The 22,199-nt window shown below is 38.7% G+C and overlaps 1 protein-coding gene across 1 annotated transcript; it reads right to left on the bottom strand.

Moving 5' to 3' along the window:
• Positions 1–10,937: 10,937 nt before the first annotated feature.
• LOC144659965 (uncharacterized) lies at positions 10,938–21,028 on the bottom strand. Its single transcript, XM_078520498.1, has 5 exons — positions 20,920–21,028; positions 17,454–17,579; positions 14,535–16,097; positions 12,298–12,697; positions 10,938–11,229 (listed from the first exon to the last, which is right to left on the bottom strand). The coding sequence occupies exons 3-5, from the start codon at positions 16,027–16,029 to the stop codon at positions 11,088–11,090; spliced, it is 2,037 nt and encodes a 678-aa protein (XP_078376624.1). The 5' UTR covers positions 16,030–16,097; positions 17,454–17,579; positions 20,920–21,028; the 3' UTR covers positions 10,938–11,087.
• Positions 21,029–22,199: the final 1,171 nt, after the last annotated feature.

The raw sequence follows: 22,199 nt of genomic DNA, 5'->3' as shown, positions 1-22,199 counted from the left end.
TGACTTAACCAAGCAAGGGTCGCCATTGATGTTGTTTTAAAGACAGTTACACATCTTTTCTTTCGTCTGTTACTACCATTCGTCTTCTTTTGTCCATTTGTATTTGTCTTTTGCCTGTAATATTTCCACATAAAATGCTTTCAGAATACTTATCTATTTCAACAGCTGCGACTGGTTGTTTTGAATATAACAAGCAGTTTTTGGAGGTCCAACACCAGCTTCTTTAACAACCACGCTGACAGAAGGCAACGGCTGCACGGAAAGCGTCTTGAGACCAAGATGCATTACATACCGTCATGTTATCATTTTGCACGGGAAGCTGATCTGTCCTTCCCTCTTGACAGAAATACAACTATGACGGACGTCCGTTTGGCCTCGATCGACCTCGTACTTGTTGCGTCCAGGAGTTTACAGCCTCTCGTGTCCGCAGAGTACTGTGTTACAGTTCCGTCACTGTTGTCTGACATTTAAATTCTTCACCAGTGTGAAAGATTTTTTCTGCAGCTGGGGATAAGCAAAGAGATTGGTATTCCAGTTTTCAGCAAGTGACCACTCTCAATGATACATTTAATATGCTGCAATGGTTTAGTATAACTTCATTCTCGCAATCCTCTTGACTCACACATTACTTTATTCTACTTTCTCAAGATGATTATCAGAAATTTTATAAATCACCTGTGGGCATCGGTCGCCGGCTAATCTCAGCTTGCCAAAACGCCCTTTGATCTAAAAGTAAAACGAAGGTATTTGGCTTCATAAAATTCCCCCATTTCTTAGATTAAGCGTCGCCCTCGATGCTGAAATAACAATAGATATATAACTACAAAATTACAGACTACAAATAATTCATATGAAAAAGTATTTTGAAAAGCACAATAAATGCAAGTAGCTTCTACGGTGTTACTTTTTTATACTCTTAACTTTCATCAAGCTGAAGTAGACAATCAAGTTTATCAATCACTTTTCTTTCCATGTTTGTTTACTTACTCACAGGTCACAGACAAAATGTTAGCCGAACAGTCGGCTTGAAACAAGTGGCCGCAGAAATAGGCAGTTAACGCAGCCCTCTACGAGGGCCCCCTGTCAGTCCAAACATATAATGGTGTATAATGCTGTAAAATGAATGGTACTTCCAGTTTAGCTCCACAAATCAAGCCCATTTGCTACTTGGATCAATATTAAAATGGCATGGTCATTTTATGAGTTGCAATTCTGGCCTACTTTTCCTCCTTCTTTTTTATTATAGATGATTTTTTACTTCTGTCTATCAACTTATTAAAAAGATCTTGACTTTCACTTTCCTTTCTTCTAATTTCTTACTTGTAAGTAAGGATCATTAAAATCCATGTACTGTGCCTAAGAGCATAAATGCCACCCAAAAAGAACTAATAAGTTAATATTTTTTCGAAAGGTATTACGTTAGTTGCTTGAACGTTTAAAGCTATTCACTTTGATTTCTTGCTTTGCAATTAATATGTAAAAAAACGTCTTGAAAGGCTTGGTTACAATGAAGAGTTAAATACATAAAAAGAAAATCTTCTGACAATGAAAACCAAAAATTATCATGTTTTGTGTCAGATCTTCCTACAAGTCTTCTGCAGCTAATTGGTGAGAGCATCTGCCCAGTGTACAGAAGTTTATATGTTCGACTCCCGTCGGAGTCTCAGTTTTTTCTTTTCTTTTTCCCATTCTCCTGAGAAACTGAGTGCAGTTACTGAGTAAGTTACAAGGTATCCTTTAAAGTGCTACTACGATCAAATTTTCGATTTCCATTTTTTTACATTTTCGTGTACAAGAAGACTTTCTTACTTACCTTGCCAATTTTCAATCCATTACGAACATCAGAAGTCGTTTTAATTTAATGTTTATTTCCGATAATTTACGGCCGCCATTAATCAACCATGTTCCAAGGCTTGGTTGCGAATAGGGAGAAAATGACGTCAAAGGCTCCAAATATCTCACGGGTTGAAATTATAATAACAATATGTAGTGAAAATCACGCGAAAAGCAACAAAAACTTTGGGCTTATTTTTCGTGCAATGTTCTATGCTGATTGTTATTAAAATTTCAACCCGTGAGGTATTTGGAGTCTTTGACGTCATTTTCTCCCTATTCGCACCAAGCCTTGGAACAAGGTTTTTTAATGGCGGCCGTAAATTATCGGAAATAAACGTTAAAATAAAACGACTTCTGATGTTCGTAATGGATTGAAAATTGGAAAGGTAAGTAAGAAAGTCAAATTGTACACGAAAATGTAAAAAATGGAAATCGAAAATTTGATCGTAGTGGCACTTTAAATGGTATAGTTGAAAAGAAAATCAAGCTTCATAACTCTGAGACAGAGGACTGCCAGAAAAGGCTTTATTTTTTATTAATTATAAGAGGAAAGACTCAGTTACTGATTATTAAAATCGATTTTTATTTAAAGAATAATCTTGGGCCAACTAACATGTCATTCATAGTACTACAAAGCAATAGTGAGCAAGAAAGTTATGCAGTAAGCAAGAAAGCAGGCTAGCCAGCCTGCAAGCAAAGTTGAATTTAGCAACAAAGAAATCAAGCAATGAAGCGGAAATGCAAGCATAAAAGAAAGTAAGAAAACTGGTGAGCAAACCATAAAGCAAGTACAAATGGAAGCAAGCAAGCAAGCCAGCCGGTTGGCCGGTCGGTCGGTTGGTGAATCGGCCATGATCAGTTAGTCAGTTTCAGCTTAATGTCTGAAAATCATATAAGTTCTTTTCGTGCAAACATCTTCCTTCAACCCACATGCCAATGCAATGTCGGAAATTTTACATACTTTGTTTTCACCTTCCAATACATTGCGAGTGGATAAATCAACGTGAACCGGAGAGCATATCGTATAAAGAACAAGGAGCGTGTCAGCAGTTACCAAAGAAAATACCGTGAGATCAACAGAGAACGGAACAACGAACGATGAAGAAAATATTATGCAACGAACAAGGGACGGATCAATCAAAGGCGTCGTGGTAAAAACCAAGCAGAATAACTATTCAAAGTGGCTACGAGCCACTAAACTCGGAAAATTTATTATGAAACAAGAATCGAAAACAACAAACTGACAAATAGAGATTTGCTAAAACAAATGATGTTTAACTTTCCACAATTCAGTTCACTTCACTTAGTTTCATTGTCATCTAGCTGCTCATCGAGAGCAGGCCGAAAGGGCAAGTGATAGAGTTCCCATCGGTTGCAAATTGTTTTCTTTCTTTTTATTTTTCCTTTTTGTTTTTGAAGGTTAGGCAAAATAATAATATCATTAGAAAAAATAAGTTTTGGTCTATTTCAAGAAAACTGACATTAATACAATATTTCGGCTGGTAGTTAAGCATGCATGTACCGTATTTATTCGGCTATTAGCCGAAACCCTAGACCTTTAGTTTTTGGAACCAGTTAAACTGACAAAAAATAAACCCAAATCACTCAGCTATAAGCTAGACCCAATTTTTCCTTCAAGTTATAAAACAGTCCACATGCAGCGAATCAACATATCGTTAAATTACAACTATGTAATTGAAAAACAACAAATCACTGACAAAGAATGAATTTACTGAATAGAACCGTACACAAGCGTGACAAAACATTCACCTGAGTTCAGAATCCCATCTCAAACAATCACGCATTCTTCAGAAGAATTAAGCAGTCATCGATCATCATGCCAAAAGCTAGTGGTTTTATAACAACGAAACGTTCAAGTTGAAAGTTGTTTCCGAGGTAGAAACAGTTCAGAACAACTGCAAAATTGCCAGAGAATACGGGATGATTCCTGATGATTCAGTGAATCTTCAGTTCGTCGCAATTCGCCAGCGAAAAGATCGAGCAGGTCAAGCGGGTGAACTTTAAATGTCACCAAAACGAAACATGTGCTGTTACCAGTATTTGTCGAGTATCCTCAATTCAATCAAATTCTTCTGAAGTGGTTTCTTTTAGCAGAGAAGTCGTGGTATTTTTAAGTTTTCGCTTTTGAACAAAAATATTACATGCAGCCGATTTCTGTCAGATCGTGTTACAATGTTTACCAAGCGCGTGAGAACGACCGCTTCTGATTGGCCAGTTTCTGGTGTCGCGACAACTAGTCAAATAGATCGATTCCTTCTTGACCCTTCTTCTCTTGAAAAGTCACGTTAGCAGTGACTCTGCAAATTAACTAAACTTAAAGAAAGGAACAGAAGGAAAGGAACAGAAACAGTCTCAGGCAGAAATAATTATTGTAGAAGAGATTGCGAGGACATTGTTTACGACATGCGGGATTTCGAATTCCCTCGTCAGTTCAAAAGACGATCTCATACGCAAACAAAACAAATAATATTCCAGTGCGAGCTGATGGAGGACGAGTTCCAGCCTAAATAGCGAAGAAAAGACGAATAAAAACTTCATTCCTAACGTTGCTTCATTAAACCAAATGGCTTTTAAGGAGCCGCCACTAAAATAAAAGGTAATGACCAAGAATAAATACAAATGCTTGTTAATTTTCGTTTGTTGATGACCGCTCGGCTTATAGATGAATATTTCATTCAAATTGAACTCTTTTCTAGTACCATCTAATTTTTTTTTTCGGAAAAACTCGGCGATAAATCGAACCCCAAATTTTGTTGAATTTTAACCAGTTCTCAGTAAGATTTGGTGAAAATATATCGTCTTTGTGTACTTCATATATGCGCATGCGTTCAGCACAAAATTCCGTGTGCTTGGGTCTACGCCTGGAAGAATGCATACCACAAGGAGAACATTTGGTTTTCAGAAACAAATATATAGCCTTTGTGTACTTCATATAAAGTAACACGGATAAAGTTTGCATTTTAGCCAACCCCCTACCCGCTTCACAAGATTAATTGATTAATTCAATTTGATATTAATTAATTAATTCAATTAAAATATTTACAGGAATCGAGTGAAGGAGGGAAGGAGGGAAGGAGTGAAATCGGGCCCACTCACCAAAACTCGGAATTTTCCGAGTTAAAAAGGACCGAATGTCACCACACGTTTTGGGTTATCAATGGATGGGACCTGAGACCAAACATTTGAGATTGCATGTAGAAGTTCAATTTCCAGCGATCATTAATTTTGATTACGTTTTGTGTAAAATCAACGTGATTATAATATCACAAACAGGCGCCGAAAGGATTTATATGAATTAAGTACAAAATTTGGTGCTGGTTGATTCTTGAGTTAGTTGCTGACATTACCTTAAAGTGATGTGGCGACACTATCTTCCTTTTCCACTAAACAGATGTCGACATAATTAAGAGAGGTATCCCTCTTTTTTTCCGCCTGGAGAATAGAAACAGGCGTGTTCTACAGAAGTGCAAGGGAGTATTCCTGTTTTTTCTGTCTGGAGAATGGGAACCATATGGTCTACATAAGAGAGCGGGGTATCCCATTTATAAGACGTTACAATGTGACAACTGGGAACAACATAAGTGAGAGGGTATCCCTTTTTTTCGCTATGAGAATAAGAGCAACTGCGATCTATATAAGTAGTATAAAGATAAGAGAATAGTGATGAAATGTTCATATTTTCTGTAAGTCGGGTGCCGGTCATTAGGACCCGGGGCACACATCCGGCAGTGAAAACATTTTAGGAAATATATACTTTTGGACATTATATTTACTTTTTTTCTCACTTTCGGTTCGCTCACTTCCGGTAATCCGTGAAACTCCGTTGTCAAGGCAACCTATTGTGACGTAATTTGATTAGTACCTGTCGAAATGAGCCTATATGGGCGCATTCTGCTTCTTACAATGTATTTTCAAATTTACTTGTCTTCAAACGCTGCTATATTTCTGCCTCACAGAGTGTTTGCCGAACAGTCAGATAGTTTGTGTAAATGAAGTGAAACACACTGCACTGGCAAATTTGCAAAGGCTTGACACTCATGAAAAAAGGAAATATGATGATAATGTAATGTTTTACGAAACAAAGTTGTTAGCTAAGCTTTCGGGATTTGCTTCGTGTCTTTTCTTTCAACTGAATCACTGAATGGTCACTTTTCGGACATTTGTAAGTGCAACTAAAGAGACCACACCACAATATTTGTAACGGTTGATCCCCATAAAAAAACAAAGTATGGTGAAATAAATCAACCGTCGGACGTACATTCAGGAGAAAGATGTCACCCCCTCGAGGTAATTTTCGTAATTTTGAATAAGGAATTTATTCTATGATTCTGACACTTTCAGCAGCTATTCATTCATCCCTTGCGGGAACTACCTGTCAATGATTTTTTTGGCTTTGCTTTCGTACCGTCATAATTACATGAAGGTGTAGATAAAATCGTTTTTTAACATAATTCTTTTATTTAGTTTTTAAAACAAAATTATGCGATTCGTACAATTTTGCATGCCATTGGCATTTTGGCGTGATTTTGTTGAATTTCAAAATGGTCGCTGAACAAACTCCCAAAGCAGGGGAATGGGGTGTCGGTGCCCGTGAGCCCAAAAGGTCCGCGCAAACAAGCGAATAAATCCAAACGGCTAGTCCCCTGGTGAAATCTACCCAACATTTTCAAGGAACGTATTATAGGGTTGCGTCCTCTCGTGTGTACCGACCATAAAATTCTGGCTGCGATGCCTGGAGTCTCCTCGTTTTGTTGCTTGGAACCCTAATATTAGGGTCCTCTAGATCAGAGGAGGAGTACGATATCGAGTTAGCACGACTTTTAAATTGAATCCAATTACGTTCCATTTCTCACTTCTTAAAATTGCTCGCCATTTGAAATAGGAGCCTATCGGTACGAAATTGATGTTAAATGCGATAATTGTAAGCATATGCACTAGATTTTAATAACCGTACTGGTACTTAGTTTCTTACTTGTACTCCGATCTAAATGTCTTTATTTTTTTTGCTACAGCGCGTGGAGCCCTGAAAACGTTTGCCAGAGAACCCAAAGTCTTGTATCTTTTTTAGTGGAAGGGTAAGGTTGTTTGGCCTCTTTCCTCTTTCACACTAGCAATAATGTGTGGTAGGAATTCATCAATCGTGATCATATGGACTCCTGAACTGATAAGTTCCGCGTAAACAGTTGACACCCGGTAACTGTGTCGTTACATTACCACTAGGAGTTTACATAACATCGACCATCGTGTTCACGCCTGACTGCTTGACGAAACACACTGCACGTCTTTGAGATTTGTAGTCTCGTTTATTCTTGCATTTGTGTTAAATACATTTGACAGTGTAAGTTGGTACAAAGTAAAATGTGGGTATAATTATTGGTTAAATATTTTCTGACTAGTTCTTTGTAGAAGTTTATATAGCGACGAGGGTCGGGAGGGGACAAAAATGTAACTAGCAACACGTGTAGACCCGAAACCTCCTCTACCGGTGGGGAACACATGTAGGGACGTTGTATAGATTTCAGCTCTGAGATAAACTTCGCATTATGTGCAGCATGTGCTTCACCCTTTGAAAGTTTGTCAGCAACAATGTTCAGGTCTATAAAAAATATGCCAGTTGACATTTTCGTCGCTTTTCGCTTCTTACTTTACTCAATCCAGACCCTCCTAACAAGTAACTAGTACAGCATATGATGTCAACATACATTTTAGCTTATGGAACATCTACGAGTTATTACTTGCTTGGCTGTGTGACAAGTCATAAGACAAAGGGTGGGTTTTGTGGTCTGATGCTCAATGATAATCAAACGCGTTAGTCAGGTTAGCCAATCAGATTGGCCAGTCAGATTAGCCAATCAGAGTCGGTTAGTAGCTTTCTGTTCACTCGACAAGTCTCGTATTCAAACATTTCTTCGCTGCTAGCCTGCAAATCAGTTATCTCGATTTGTCCTCGCCACATTATTCCTTGCCCTCCCTTCTTCTCTAAGGCTTTGGCATGGCACACACCAAATTAAAGTAGTAGATTGTACTTAAACGGATAATAATTGACCCCTTTCTCATGTATTTAGGAGGGCCTTTGGAACCCAAGTTTAGAGATTAGCTACCAACTATTTAACCCATGAATAGTCCATGTATCTTGTCTTTGAGTATCAAACAATAGGTATTGGGATCTCCTTCTGTGTTCTCTTTCAGTTAGCGGCCAACGCTACCCGGACGTATTCAGTTTATCTGAATCAAAGACATTTTATAAACTGATCGATCCCTGGCTTATCTCAAAGACTTCATAGGTCATGTTAGTTAAATGGTTAATCTCTAGTCCCGTTTATTTCTGTAAATGCCTTGTATATATTTGGCATTGTATGTTGGTATAAAGTTAAATATGGGTATAATTATTGGTTCAATATTTTCTGACTTTGTTCTTCGTAGAAGTTTATATAGCCACGAGGGTCGGGAGAGGAAAAGGAGAAGAATATATAACTAGCAACACCTCTAGACCTGAAACCTTCTCTTACCGTGGGGAACACATGTAGGGCCGTTGTACGGATGTCAGCACCGAGATAAATTAAACTTCGTATCATGTGCAATATGTTCTTCACCCTTTGCCAGTTTGTCAGTGACAATGTTGATATCTATGCAAAATATGCCAGTTGACATTTTTTCGTTTTCCGTTTGTCAGTTAACTAGATCCAGACCCTCCTAACAAGTAACTAGTACAACAATTTGTGTCAATTAAAATTTTAGCTTCTGGAACATTTACTAATAATCACGTGCTTCGCTGTGTGACATGTCATAAGACAGAGGGTGGGTTTTATGGTCCGAAGCTCAATGACAATCAAACGCGTTAGTCGAGTTATTTCCTGGTTGAGCCAGTCAGAATAGACCATTTGCATTATGACGTAAAAGCGCAAAGACTTCTGGTAGTTGTAGTTAGGTTTGCGGGAAATTTTGAATCGTCATCAAGCTCGCTTGCCCAAGAAAATCGTGATGGAGGTAAAGAAAATTACTCTCACCGAAGAAGACGTCCCTGTGGCTTCATTTAAAGGGCAAAAAACAACCTCTCAGTATAAAACCAAGTCCGTTAAAATGAAAAAAAAGCTATGCAAGAACTTGTATATTTGCTGGGTTGCGTTTTGTAGTGAAGTTTCAACGAGTGCTTCCTCCAAGTCTCAGTCGCGCGGTTATTTAGTTAAATTCCTAAAACTTTTGCTTGCCAGGTATTTTCAAATAATATACGAAGACGCAATATTTTACCCTTTCTAAACATAGGGGGGAGCACAGTACATGATTTCTACACTCGTAAAAATCTTTGAGGCGCACCTTTCGAGTCGCACAAGTAATCGTTCATCAACAAGATTATGGAAATAAAATTATATTTGCTCGCACGGCCCTCGCTCGGATTGAAACAACAACTGCTACTCGACGAGTTGACATTTCCAGTACAAAAACAAGAAAACTTCTTTGTTAAAGATTATTGCAATAACAGTTCTAATTTGACGAAAAAATACAATTTTAAGAGAAAAACAAATGATCTGTATTCACCTGCACAGGGAAGTTTTGATTGATCAGCTTGAAAATCCTTTATGATTGACCCTTCATGATTCATCGATGAAGCTCGATTGAACGAGGAAAATTATTCGACTCGTTTCTCTGTCTCACTGTAAAAATAAATTGAACTGACCGTCCCGCCGAGCAATCATGATATATGGTAAATTTTCTAAGCTTTTCAGTGAAGAATTAATTCACCTGGAATTAATGGATCGCTTCTCGATGGAAGCGATCGTTTTTTGAACGTCTGAAAATCGATTAAGAACACAGTCAATGGCTTGCCTCGCTTTCACTTGATTCCACACAAATTTAGTTATATCCTCGACTCGTCCTTTCAAGCATGCTGTTTCCAATGCGCTTTTTTGAAACTGTGATATTAGGCTAAAATTATTTACGAAGAGAAGTTGTCGGCCGCGATGAATGAATCTCTAGCAAGTCAACATTTGTCTGTCTTGGTTGAAACACAGAACTCAGTCAATTTTCATTCCAAAGCTATCATCCTGTTTTCTATATTTTTGACAGGTAACTGAAAAAATAAATGTATAAACAAATTTCGAAGCAACAAGAGCGTAAACTTTGCAGCTCAACTTCAGATCAAATAAAAGTCTTGGATGTCCACCTTCACGCTTGGCTGCCCTTAGCCAATCATAAGGCAGAAATGGTGTTTTCCCGCGAACCTAACTACAACTACCAGAAGTCTTTGCGCTTTTACGTCATAATGCAAATGGTCTATTGGTAAGTAACTCTCTGTTTACACGACACGTCTTAAAGCATTACTTCTCCTACCCTCACTCTTTCCCTAAGCTTTGGCATGGCACACACCGAAGTACGTAGATTGTATGTAAACGAATAATAATTAAACCATACCTAATGTATTCAGGGGGGGGGGGGGCGGAGGGGGGGGGGCGCTTTGGTACTCATGTTAAGAGATCAGCTACGAACTATTTGCCCATGCCCCTGTATCTAGTCTACGAGTATCCCAAAAAACGTATTGAGATCTCCTTCTATGCTATCTAACAGGTAGCTGCCAGCGCTATTCGGACGTGTACAGTTTGTATGCAGCAAAGACATTTTTATTAACTGATTGATCCCTGTCTTATCTCATGGACTACATTATTACGTAAGATTAATGTATGGTTACACTGCACTTCACAAATTAACCTAGGGCTGGGATGAAGTGCTTTCATACAGGTCACTTTTAGCCCCATAGAGACATATAGAATTTAAGTGAGAGAGAGAGAGAGTCTGATTTTGGGTTGCCGTTGGCAAAAGACTTAACTTTCTAAGTACAGAGGACCTCTCCCAAGGAATGTCAACCCCTGGAAAGGAGATTTTAAGCCCTCTGACTAAGGATCTCTTTTAGATGATTGTGACCTACACCGTTGAAAAAGGTGTAATAACCTCCCTCACAGGATTGGGCGACCCCTTGAGAAAAGTGGGGCTGGTGCTTTTATCCACTAGAGTGGCATCTAGTCTGTTTTTATCCAGCCTAGTTTAGTAAAGAGACACTGACCTGTTGTAGGAGTACTTCATTCTTAGTATTAATTAGGCAAATATGGTTTGCAATGGATATATATGTTTTTGGTAATCATACACAAAAAAGCTACATAAAAAGCGTTTCGAAGAAACACAAACACTACAAACTACAAAAAAACAACCACTTGTAATTTATAAATCAAGTGTTGTAGTTACAATTTGGTATCTTCAATCAAATTGGACAAAGAGTACGGCGGAAAACGCTTGACCACTTCTTCGTCAGCTTCATTTTCATTACCACTTTCACTCTTGCCAATACTACGATCCCTCTTTGCTGGGATGGATTGCTGAAAACTTGAAAGAAAAGTTAGTTGTTTTTTTAATATAACAACAAAACGCAATTCACCAAGATCGCTTTTTGAAATAAAAAGTTTATAACTTAAGAAAGACTGACAAAGGTTTTACGTTTCATCATCCGTTTTAGTAACATTGATGTTAACGAGTAACCCATGTTCCTTTCACGTGCAAAAGGAAAGCAAGCTCAAACAGTGATACAATGTACGCATGCGCGTGATATCATTTTAGCCGTGAAGGCACAGAGAGATCTTTTCAGAAAAATCAGGTTTGCTTTCGTTTGTGCACGGATGTTGTCAAAATCAACGCTAAGGCAACAATTAACTCAAGTACGATTAAAGGGCAGTAAATGACAAATAGATTCCTGACTTTGGCATGCAGTCTCTTTCTTCTTCTATTTTTTATATTGATGTTAAAGCAAAATCAATGCAACCTTGACACATGCCCATGCAGCACTAGCACAAGACAAGCTAAAAAAAGAGAATGACCTCTAAAATAATTCGAAGTGGGAGCTACACACATGTGTTACATTTTGTTTATGTTACGCTAATTCACAAGTACTTCAGCTTATTCTCTGTGTACGTTCCACTTGTGAACAAGGAACCCTGTTTGTTGTCGTACTTTTTTACAATCAAAAGTAATGGCACGACAGACCAAAACTGAAACATTTTTAGTGGTGATGTTTTAAGCAGATTTTCTGGGTTCCAATAGGGAATAACTAAAATTGACAGTTCCGATACTAACGTGCAATCTGTAAACCAAAAGTCCGAGGAAAAATCGCAATAATAGCCATACTCAGATTTATAATAATAACTATGAAAGTAATACACGTTGTAATCCGCGTAAATTTTTTTAAATACCTTCATCAGCGATGTTTGCCATCAGTTATAAAAGATTAACTCGGAAACTTAGTGTTTTAAAAAATACATGGAATGGAAGTCAGACTGACTGTCTAGATCGAATTCCTTAAGAAACTCTAAGACAGCGCGGGTACTTAAAATATTATAACGAACTTTTGTTTAGGATAGATTAGACAAGAGTACATTTTACACTGTACATTGTACTAACAAAGATTCCTCGTGTGAATCGGTCACTGGCCCATGTGCCGCGAAGTCAGCGACTGGAATACAGTATGGCTCTGTTTGTGTCCCTTGGTGACGTCTTGTGTCGCTATCCACGGCTTCTTGGCAATTTTCATCCTCTTTCTCAACCGTTTTGTCATCAAGTTGCTTATCATCTTCAAGGGTGACGTCGATAGCTCCACTGTTTTTCACGGCTGAGAAAATGGAGGGCTTATCAATTTGCCCGGTTTGCAACTGGTTCTTTAGAAGGTTGCCTCCAGCTAAGCCGCGTATTTCTCCCTGCAAATCATTGAGAGGAAGAAGCAAACCCAGACAGCATGAAAAGGACCAATGTGGATTTTTGCGCCAGTCGTTGAGGTAGCGAAACAGGAACACAGCATACTGAACTTAAATGAAAAAAAAAGCAAATGCGTTTAAGAAAGCGTCCTTCAAGCTAGAAGCTATGTCATAAATAATATCATAGACTGGAAATACTGTAAACTGACTTTATTTCACAAATCAAAAGACACTCGTGTTTACCTTCATTGCCACGAAGATATGTTTGTCGGTGACTGAAAAATTATTGCTTAACCTTAAATACTTGCACCTCTGTTATGTTACGAAATGATAACAAGTTTATATTATACCACGACTGATAAACGTAATGTAGAAACAAATATGATCATTTACCTAATAGATTACTTCCAAAAAAATTTCACTGATTACCGATAAGTATGTTTGATATCGATGGCTAGATTGATGCAGTTGAAGGCCACTTTCTTTTATTAAGGTTTCTTGCAACATTTTACAGGAAGGAGAATTTGGTCAGTTTTTCCAGCAATTTTTCGGTAAGCCATCATGACATTCCGAAGAAAAGCGTCTTTCCTATAAACACAGCACTAGGACTCTGGCTATGCTTATAACAGCTTCATGAGTTGAATGAGATTCACAATGTTGAATGACATTCACAAAGTGTGGTCACGAAGACCACAGAGTTTATATGTTCTAAAATCTTACACCATAACTGTATCAGCAACTGCATAATTGTGTAAGTAGAAAGTTCATCCTCGGACGTACAAAAGGGGGGGGGACCCCCTCCCTGTAGGGTTTTCCGTTTTGGGAGTCTCTACATACTGAACTTTCAGTGCCGTTTCATCCTTGCAATTTTGTCTTCCCATGTGCCATGATATTTGACGTTGTCAGGCTGCATTACAGGCAGGTCTTGCCAAATCGTCTTCTTTTTTTCCATTTTTGTAGATTGAAGATTGTTATCTTCCATACATTCTGACTTGATCATCATTTCGTTTGTGACTGGAAATGATGAATCCAGATGGCGGCTCTAACGACGACATTCACATACAACAACATTCTTCATCTTTAGAGTAAGCGACGAGCTTTATACTCAGTGCGAAATAATTTCGCTCCGCGTTAATAGAAAAAAAAAAAAACTCCACGGAGGGGTTCCATCCACCCCCGCCCCCTTGTACGATGGTGGGGGTATGAATTTGCTTGTACGTCCGAGGGTTAACAACCGTGAAACATTCTAGTGGAAATAAGAAATACTATATTTCCAGTGATAAAGAAGTTTGCTGACCTCAAAGGATCACAGAGATCAATATGTCATTCAGTAAAAAAAATAAAGAATTTCTTTCAGCCAGACTCGAAAGAAGGGTCAAAGCCAATCGTATTTCTTAGGGTAAAGTTTTCTATACAGAGTGTTTTATCAACATTAAAATTTTGATATTGCAGGCGACTTTAGTACAACTCTTTAGAAATCTCCCCAGTGCTTCTTTCTTCACAGGTGAATAAACACGGTTACCAATTAATTGATGTCAAGAAAATTTGGCAGAAATACTAAGGTAAAGTGCGACTAAATGGAATAACAATGCGTACAATATCCAGAGGAGTAACAGTGTCCTCAGCTGGCGGCTTCATACTTCGCAAACTGCCGTTAGGCCCCCGACTAACAATTATTGACAACGATGTTCTCAACCGATTTTTTTCCATAGTTAAAACATGAACGCTATACAAAAAAGTAAATTTCTACACAATGGTAGTGGAAAATTGCTGCCATATTGTGTCAAAAGTTTGTTGGCTTTGGCTTAAATATTAAACGTGTTAGAAGACTTTGCGAGAGGATCCTCCCCCCACCCCTCCCCCTCTCCCTTGCGAATTCATATGCTTAATTTATGTTCTTTTAGGAGCTTTTGGTCGATATAAGAACTAATATCACTGTTTTCTTACCAACAAGCAGGCCAATAACCAAAGTGTTTGCTCCAACTACCAATATTCTGAATGAGACTGCGTCCGTGTACTTGTCGGTCGAGGCTGGTAGGTTTTCTGCGGGAATTCTACTTACGGCTCCAATACCAAGGTTGACAACAGTAATAGCAAGGGACGTCGCCATTAATCTGTTCTCGGTCACGTCTCGTATAGGTTTAATCCAGGAGAAAAGCATTCCATACATGCCAGCAACGACCCATGCCAAGCCAATGTAGGACCTGCTCTCTTGACCCACAAGAATCAGACCAGATGTAAGGATCACTTTACGAGACGTTTCAACTAATTCCCAGTACCATGCACGATGTTCGTAGTTTTCAAAAAGAAAGCGCAATCCTGAGACCATTTCCATGCTTGCACTTGGATCCTGAAATACGTCGGTGTCTTCTGTAGTTAATATTTCTCTTCGTTTTCTCCAAAGGGCGATAAATGAAAAGGTAGGAAGGGCAACGATGTAGGCGGTAGAAACGTATGCCACTGTAAGCCAATGATTGTACTTGGTACCTTGACACTGTATGCTGTAATCTGCTTTCATATACTTGTAGCACCATTCTTCTTTTTCATCCCGGCAAAGTTTCTGGCAAGCAAGTGGTATGACGCTGGCCGTCTTTGCACACGTGCTCATGTAAGTCACGTATAAAAAGAAAAACAAATTCCTGAGCACGAGCTCTTTCGCCTGTGAGATTTTTCTTGACTTATCATCGTTCTGCAGGTTTTGATTCCGTAAGATGATGACTTTGCGCACTCCGTATGCGCAAAGAGATGTGCTAATAACAGCCCCATTTATTGTCATGATCGCAAGCAAACTTCCAAAGGCATTCACGTGAAATCGCAGGAAAAGGCAGTTCAAAGGTGCTATTTGAAGAAAGTCCATTTGGAGCATTTCTGAATAATTGGCGATAACTTGCAAGGAGCCTGGCCATTTTATGTACGAGAAAGCTTGTAGTAAACCATTGGTGACCTGATAGAAGCCGATTACGATCTTAAGTTTGGAAAAAAAAATGTCCATTACAGGGCGGTTTCCTCCCTCGTTTTTGCTTTTCCTGCTTGTCCATAACAAAACTACAGTTATTATAACTACAATAGCTGCAATAATCGACAACTGTCCCACTATCCACTGTCTCGATGGACACTGAATACACGTCTGTAATTGTTTGTAGTATCCTGAACTACAAACTGCACAAAGTGGACCTTTGTAGCCATTTTCACACTGGGAATTTAAACCACGACTCAAGCAAGACTCTTCTCTTAAACACCTGTACGGCGTTGGTATCGGGAATGGGTATTTAACACTGGCAGAGTCTAATGCTGGTAAAGATGACATGAGATTCGCAATGAAATCTCTGTAGCGGCCTTTGTGTGTTTCGTTCCGCCATTCCCACCAATAACCAGATTTCAAAGAAACGTAGTCATCCTTGCATTTAATTCCTCCCACACATTTATAACACCCCCCAAACATATCAGTACGATAAAATTCTTCCAAGCATTTGCAAGCACGGTATCCAGCGAAGAAATCAGTTTCGGTTCCTGTTAAGAGTGATAGATAAAAAAAGAAATAATTAAGACAAACACTTAGGCAGGAGTAAAAACCCAAATCAAATCGTGCTATAAAACACGTTATGTTTTTTCGTTTTCTTTGTCTTATTTTTAAACGTTATTTTTTAAACCAAATTAATAACTTGAAAAGTTTTTCTCTGATAACAGACACACAGAACAATTGTAAAAGCAATTCTAAGGCCGATTTTTTGTCGGTATAATTTTATAGATTTGATACCAGTGAGGTTAAACATGCAAATTATAAAACCATGGTGATACATGTGAACCGACAACAAGACTCGGACGGCCAACGGCCACGCCGTCACAGGGTCACGCTCGGCACGGCCCAGGCCCCCTCCGGCTCGCTCACACCGCAGGGAGGGGGCGGGCCGCACGCTCCCAGCCGTGCGAATGATACATCTTTGAAAACATGAAATGATGAATGATAAGTGCATATTTACACGTGTTTAGGGAAACTTGTGTTGGTGCTGTAAGATACATTATAGAGCTGTTTTGGGTGCACGCGTGTCAGAGTGTCCTCGATTTGTTCGGATGTTGCTCTTGCCTTAAACAGTGTATCCAGTAAACGCTGGGTTTTTAAATCCACTAGAATTAACAGACCCTTAACGAGTTTTCAAGCACCCGTAATTCGAGTGTCGGAAGACACTCTAGGAGAAATCAGAAAGAACGAAGAAAAAAAAGCCCAAACCAATTTTTGAAAAATTTGAGACTGAATACCTTTTGGAAATACAATGTATTTTAAAGGGACTGTGTCACGGCTGGTTGAAGTTTATTTTATTTAGTTTTGCCAAATACTCGCTATGAATCCTAATGTTTGCAAATGAATTACTTCTATGTATCTAAATGGCAAAACCATAGCTTCATTGTATCCAACTTTTTCTCCCTGGCGATAAAATTTAAAGTTACAAGCAAACGAGATTAACTTTGAAAACTGTTCCGTCGGACCATTTTTCAAAAACCCATATCGCAATCCGTTTCAATCTTCGTCATTTCTGGCCATCCGTACCTTCTTTTGTATTTACTGTGCTATCGAAATGTCCCTTCACTGTTTTACGAGGTTATTTTTATATTTCACTAAACTTGAAGGTCATTTTCCGATGCCTTAATTTGGCTAAAAATTCGTGACACAGCCCCTTTAAGGACAACAATTCAGTCCTAGTGAGAGCATCTTAAGTAATAAAAAAGAACAATGAAATAAAATTACTACAAAGTTAGGTCTCCAATTTCCCATTAATACCAAAAGAAACGGCGTTTACATGTAACTCGCAAATGCAAACATTTACGTAAAGACTATAAAAGAAGTCACGTCCACATTTGCATTATTACCTTCAGGACATGTTTTGCAGTCTTGTTTACTTGTTCCTGGTGCTTTGTCAAAAGACACAAAAGAACCATTTGGACATTTCTTACAGCTTATTCCCACGTAGGCAAGATCATCAGAGTAAAATCCTCCTGAAAAAGAGAATCAATATACACTCTAACCCCGCGTTCTCAGTTGATAAAATTGATCATCGGTAATAATCATTGGCAATTGACACTGTTCGATTACAATTTAATCGTTTGGTATCGAAATCAACTGTTTTGAACTCTTATAACTTTTTAAGATTTAACCAAACGCTACCAAACTTTCTGAGTTTTCTTAAATTCAATCTGGCCATAATTTAGTAGGGTTGGATCAGTTTTCAGGAACGTGACATCACCATGGCAACGGCATTTTGACAGGCATTTTTTTTCTCTTTACAGGTCTGTGTTTTTGATTCAGCAATGGTACTGCTAGGAAAAATTAGATGTTGGTCACTACTGGGCCTTAAAGGGTGACTGAATTTGTTCCTAACTTATGGTCAACAAAGTGACAAGTTAGAGTAATCTATTGGGTCACTGTAAAACAAGCTTACATAGCGCTGTGACTTGAGTAAATCCAGTGCAGCCTTAAACTTAGTGTAATTAAAAAAAAAAAATATAATATACCTGCCATACGGTACGCGCCAGCAAAATTTAAATTAGCCAATCAGAGGTCGGTTGCGCGGGAAAACTTAGTTTTCTTACGTCACTAACGTTTAACGCTCTCTGATTGGTTGTGGTGAACGAGAAAAAAAAAAAACAGAGAAATTACATGAAGTGAGGCGCGAAAATTGTTCAACATGGCTTGAAGTAGCCTGAATTTCAGACATCCATCTGTGCTCGCCTCCTCGGCGAGGAGGCGAGCACAGAGAGATGTTTGAAATTCAGGCTAGGCTCGAAGTCGAAGCGCTGGTTTCTGTTGTCGTTCCGTTTTTTGAGTTCACAGTCTTTCTCAACGAATTGCAGCGACTGATTTTAATTTAGTGTGCGATGCTGTTCGTGTCTGACTTGCTGGAATGGCGATCGCTGGGTGAGATTCATGTTGCTTTCAGTTGGAGACTCCGACGCTATGGTCGATTGGACTCGACATCGAGGAAGGTGTCTGCAGACCAAAATACATTTTAACGAAGAAGTTTGATCCCCTGGTTATATACGCCGCTCTAACCAGCGGAAGAAGAAGATCTGTTAACAATGATTTATTCTGAGATTTAATGTGCCAATATTTTGGTGGTTTTCTTGGTTAACAGATTATGAGCACTTCAGTGCAACTTTATCAGAAACAGGTGCAATATTTTGGAGTTGTATTAAACTGATTAGCACTGTTAAAACACTGCTGATTACTGAATTTTATCTTAGTTGAAAAAGCAAAAAGCTGTCTTTGCTATTGCACAGACCCTGTTCCCTTGATAGGACCCCATAAATTTTATTTTTTAAACGGTATTATTTTTTTATCAAGGTGTTCTGATACATTAAGCCACCGTTTAAGGTCTATGTTTATTTTATCCTCTTACCTTAGGAGAATCTGATGAGGGCCAGTTTTCTCCGCCACCTTATTTCCTTAGTGACCTCAAAACTGCTTTTGACTGATACTGACATTGGCTGCCTAATCGTAGTAGGTGACTTTATAATTATAGAATATAATAAAAGTTGTGAATCTTTCTGTAGAAGTTAGTTTTATATTTCAAAATAAAATGTATTTATTTTCACTTCATTTTTTCTTCAGTTGTCCTGCTTGCTATAGAGTTATTGTAACTGCTTTTTCACGCAGAATTTGTACATCGTTTGAAGTCGTTTATTTGTAGATCGATATGTTCAAAGATGGACATTTTCGTGATTTCTAACGGACGAGCAGCGGCTAAAAAAAGACAATTACAAAACAAAAAACAGTGCCGCTAAAATTGAGCTGCCGGGCAGCAGACGACGCGCTTTCCAACAAACTTTTTCGCTGAGTTTTTTTAACGTTTTGGGATGCAAGTCATCAAATGAAACTCAATATCAGTTAGACTAGTTCCAAGTCGGCAGGACAAACGTTTGTGTTGGGCTTTATTTTTATTAACTTTGAAAAAATATACGGATTTCGAGCCCCATCGAGTGGAGAAAAGCAATGGCAAATCAACATATAATTCGTTTAGTCGACAATGAAGTGTCACTTCATGTTTGAATCGATGACGTAGGAAAACTTAGTTTTGCCCGCCGCTCATATTGCGGGCTCAACCTCCGTATGGCAGGTGCTTTTACCGGTTTCACTTGTACTACTACTACCACTACCACTACCACTACCACTACCACTACCACCACCACTACCACTACCACTACCTCTCCCACTGCCACTGCCGCTGCCGCTGCCGCTGCCGCTGCCGCTGCCGCTACTACTACTACTACTACTACTACTACTACTACTACTACTACTACTACTACTACTACTACTACTACTACTACTACTACTACTACTACTACTACTACTACTACTACTACTACTACTACTACTACTACTACTACTACTACTACTACTACTACTGCTGCTACTACTACTACTACTAACAATAATAATACACAATGTAATATCCCTACGACATGGGAGAATTCCTTAGATTTAGCAACTATTCCTGACTCAAAATAAAAGGAAACACTGGCTGATTGTGTGTGCTGCGGCTTGTTTACGAGAACAAATCGATAATAATTACATCGCCGCTTACCGTCAGAAAATTCGCGCCTGATTTCAGGAACAAATATAGCATATCCACTTAAAAATAATTGTTATAAACTCGTAATACCACAAACTACTTATGAGAATGCAAAATACAAATTACATGTAAAAAATTCACGTATCTGAAGATCTTGCTCGTAGTCATTTTATAATTTTTTGTAAAATGATCGGAACAGAGAAAACAGTTCCCGGGCTTCGGTCATTTACCGCATTTACCTTCTCGTAAGTCACTAAGATCAATAGCAAAAACAGAATAAGAGCGTGCCATTTCGTAACAATTTGATAACTCAATTAGTTCTTGATTGTTGAATAAAATTTTCGTTGTGAATGAACCAAAATCTTTGTTGAACAGTTCTGACTGCGCTTGAAAAACTGTCACAAAAAATGTAGCGCCAACTGAAAACCGCAATTAAATAAGTCTCCCAAGCGTCTTCCTCAATTCACTGATTCAGAATTAACTCTGGGGCGAGTAGCGTTAATGTTTATACCTTTAATACATCTCGTCAAGACATATGATTAACCGGTATAGGTATTAACTTTGAATGGCTTTGCTGTTAAAATCAACTACGATCGATAGCGGCAACAGAATAAGAGCGTTTTGTTTCGTGACAAGTTCACAACTAAAGTAGTCCTTGTTTCTTGAATGAAAATTTACGTTTTGAGAACTTTTGAAAGAAAGAAACAAAATCTCTTGTTTTCAAGAAAGACAAAAGTATCATGTTACAAAACAATAGTATAGCAAACCTGGAGGACAGTTTGTGCATCCATCTTCTCCTTTGGTGGAAGAATTGGAAAATGTACCCAGGGGACAAGGTAACAATGTAGTCAAATCCCGGTTATTCTCTGATATCCTTTTGAATCCCGAGGCCAAAAGTGCGGAAACTAGACGCCAAAAGCCGCCTGGTATGCGAATGGCTTCTTTTAGGGAATTGATAGCATTCCTGGAATATAAAAATTCGTATTTCAAAGGAGTTAAATTAACTGTAAACTAGCTTTTTAGCTAAGCGTGCTGACCACGTTTATAAAGATTTTGTATTGTACTGTACTGTATTGTATTGTATTGTATTGTATTGTATTGTATTTAAGTGTATTTTAATTTAAGTGCTCATAACCCCCAGAAAATTTGGCCCCAAACAAACATCATTTTTTCCCAGCGTGCGAGCGGACAAGGTGGACCAAATTGGTTCCAGGAGAGGGCGGAATTATCCAATCCTACACGGCATCTGCTAACGGTCAACAGAACTGGCCGGATGCATTTTGCGTGACTATCAATTTGCCGGGAGACGAATAAACATATGAGATATTTGTTCTCCGAAATCTTAGTACCTGTTCACTAATCTTTGTAACTGAAAGGACAAAATATTTGTGATATTAAAGACCTTGAAGATCTTTAAAAGGCGAGTATTCTTTTTCTTTATTTACAAAATCGAGTGGTAGCTTATGGACACTGCCTGAGGCCCACGGCACCTGGCCGTATTCCAGACCTCAGGCACAGTCTCTCCCCATACGGATCGACCTGCGGTCCCAGCCGGCAAATAACATATGTATACTATGCTAAGCAAAACGCCGCAGAAATTTTGGGCACTGGTTAAAACGGCGTTATATATATATTGTTTTTTCATAGGCCGTCGAAGTAGGGTTGCTTTTCTAATCGCCGAGGGCAAAGTGAAGGAGACTCGGACTTGTGGCGTCAACCCAGGATAAAGGTGGGTGAAAAGCGAGGAATAGATACGGATAAGTTGCCCACAGTTTTAGTAGAATGTCAATGTATTAACTTATTCCCGGTGAAAGTTTGTTTAGATACGTTAACCCCCGGACGTACAAGGGGGAGGGGCGGGTGGATGTACCCCCCCCCCCCTCCGTAAGGTTGTTTCGAAATTTTGAAAAGAGGATTTACTCTACAATGCTGTTCATTCATCCCTTGCGGAAATTTTGATATGTCAATCATATGTCCATTATATTTGATGTTGCCATGGCAACGTAATAATTACAAGCTGGTCTTGCCAAAAATCGTCATTTTTAAC

The sequence above is a fragment of the Oculina patagonica genome, chromosome 7 (genome assembly GCF_052425735.1).
Source record: "Oculina patagonica isolate OP01 chromosome 7, crgOcupat, whole genome shotgun sequence".
Classification (NCBI taxonomy): domain Eukaryota; kingdom Metazoa; phylum Cnidaria; class Anthozoa; order Scleractinia; family Oculinidae; genus Oculina; species Oculina patagonica.
Note: the sequence above shows the minus strand (reverse complement) of the source record. Positions and strands in the feature narration are given on the sequence as shown.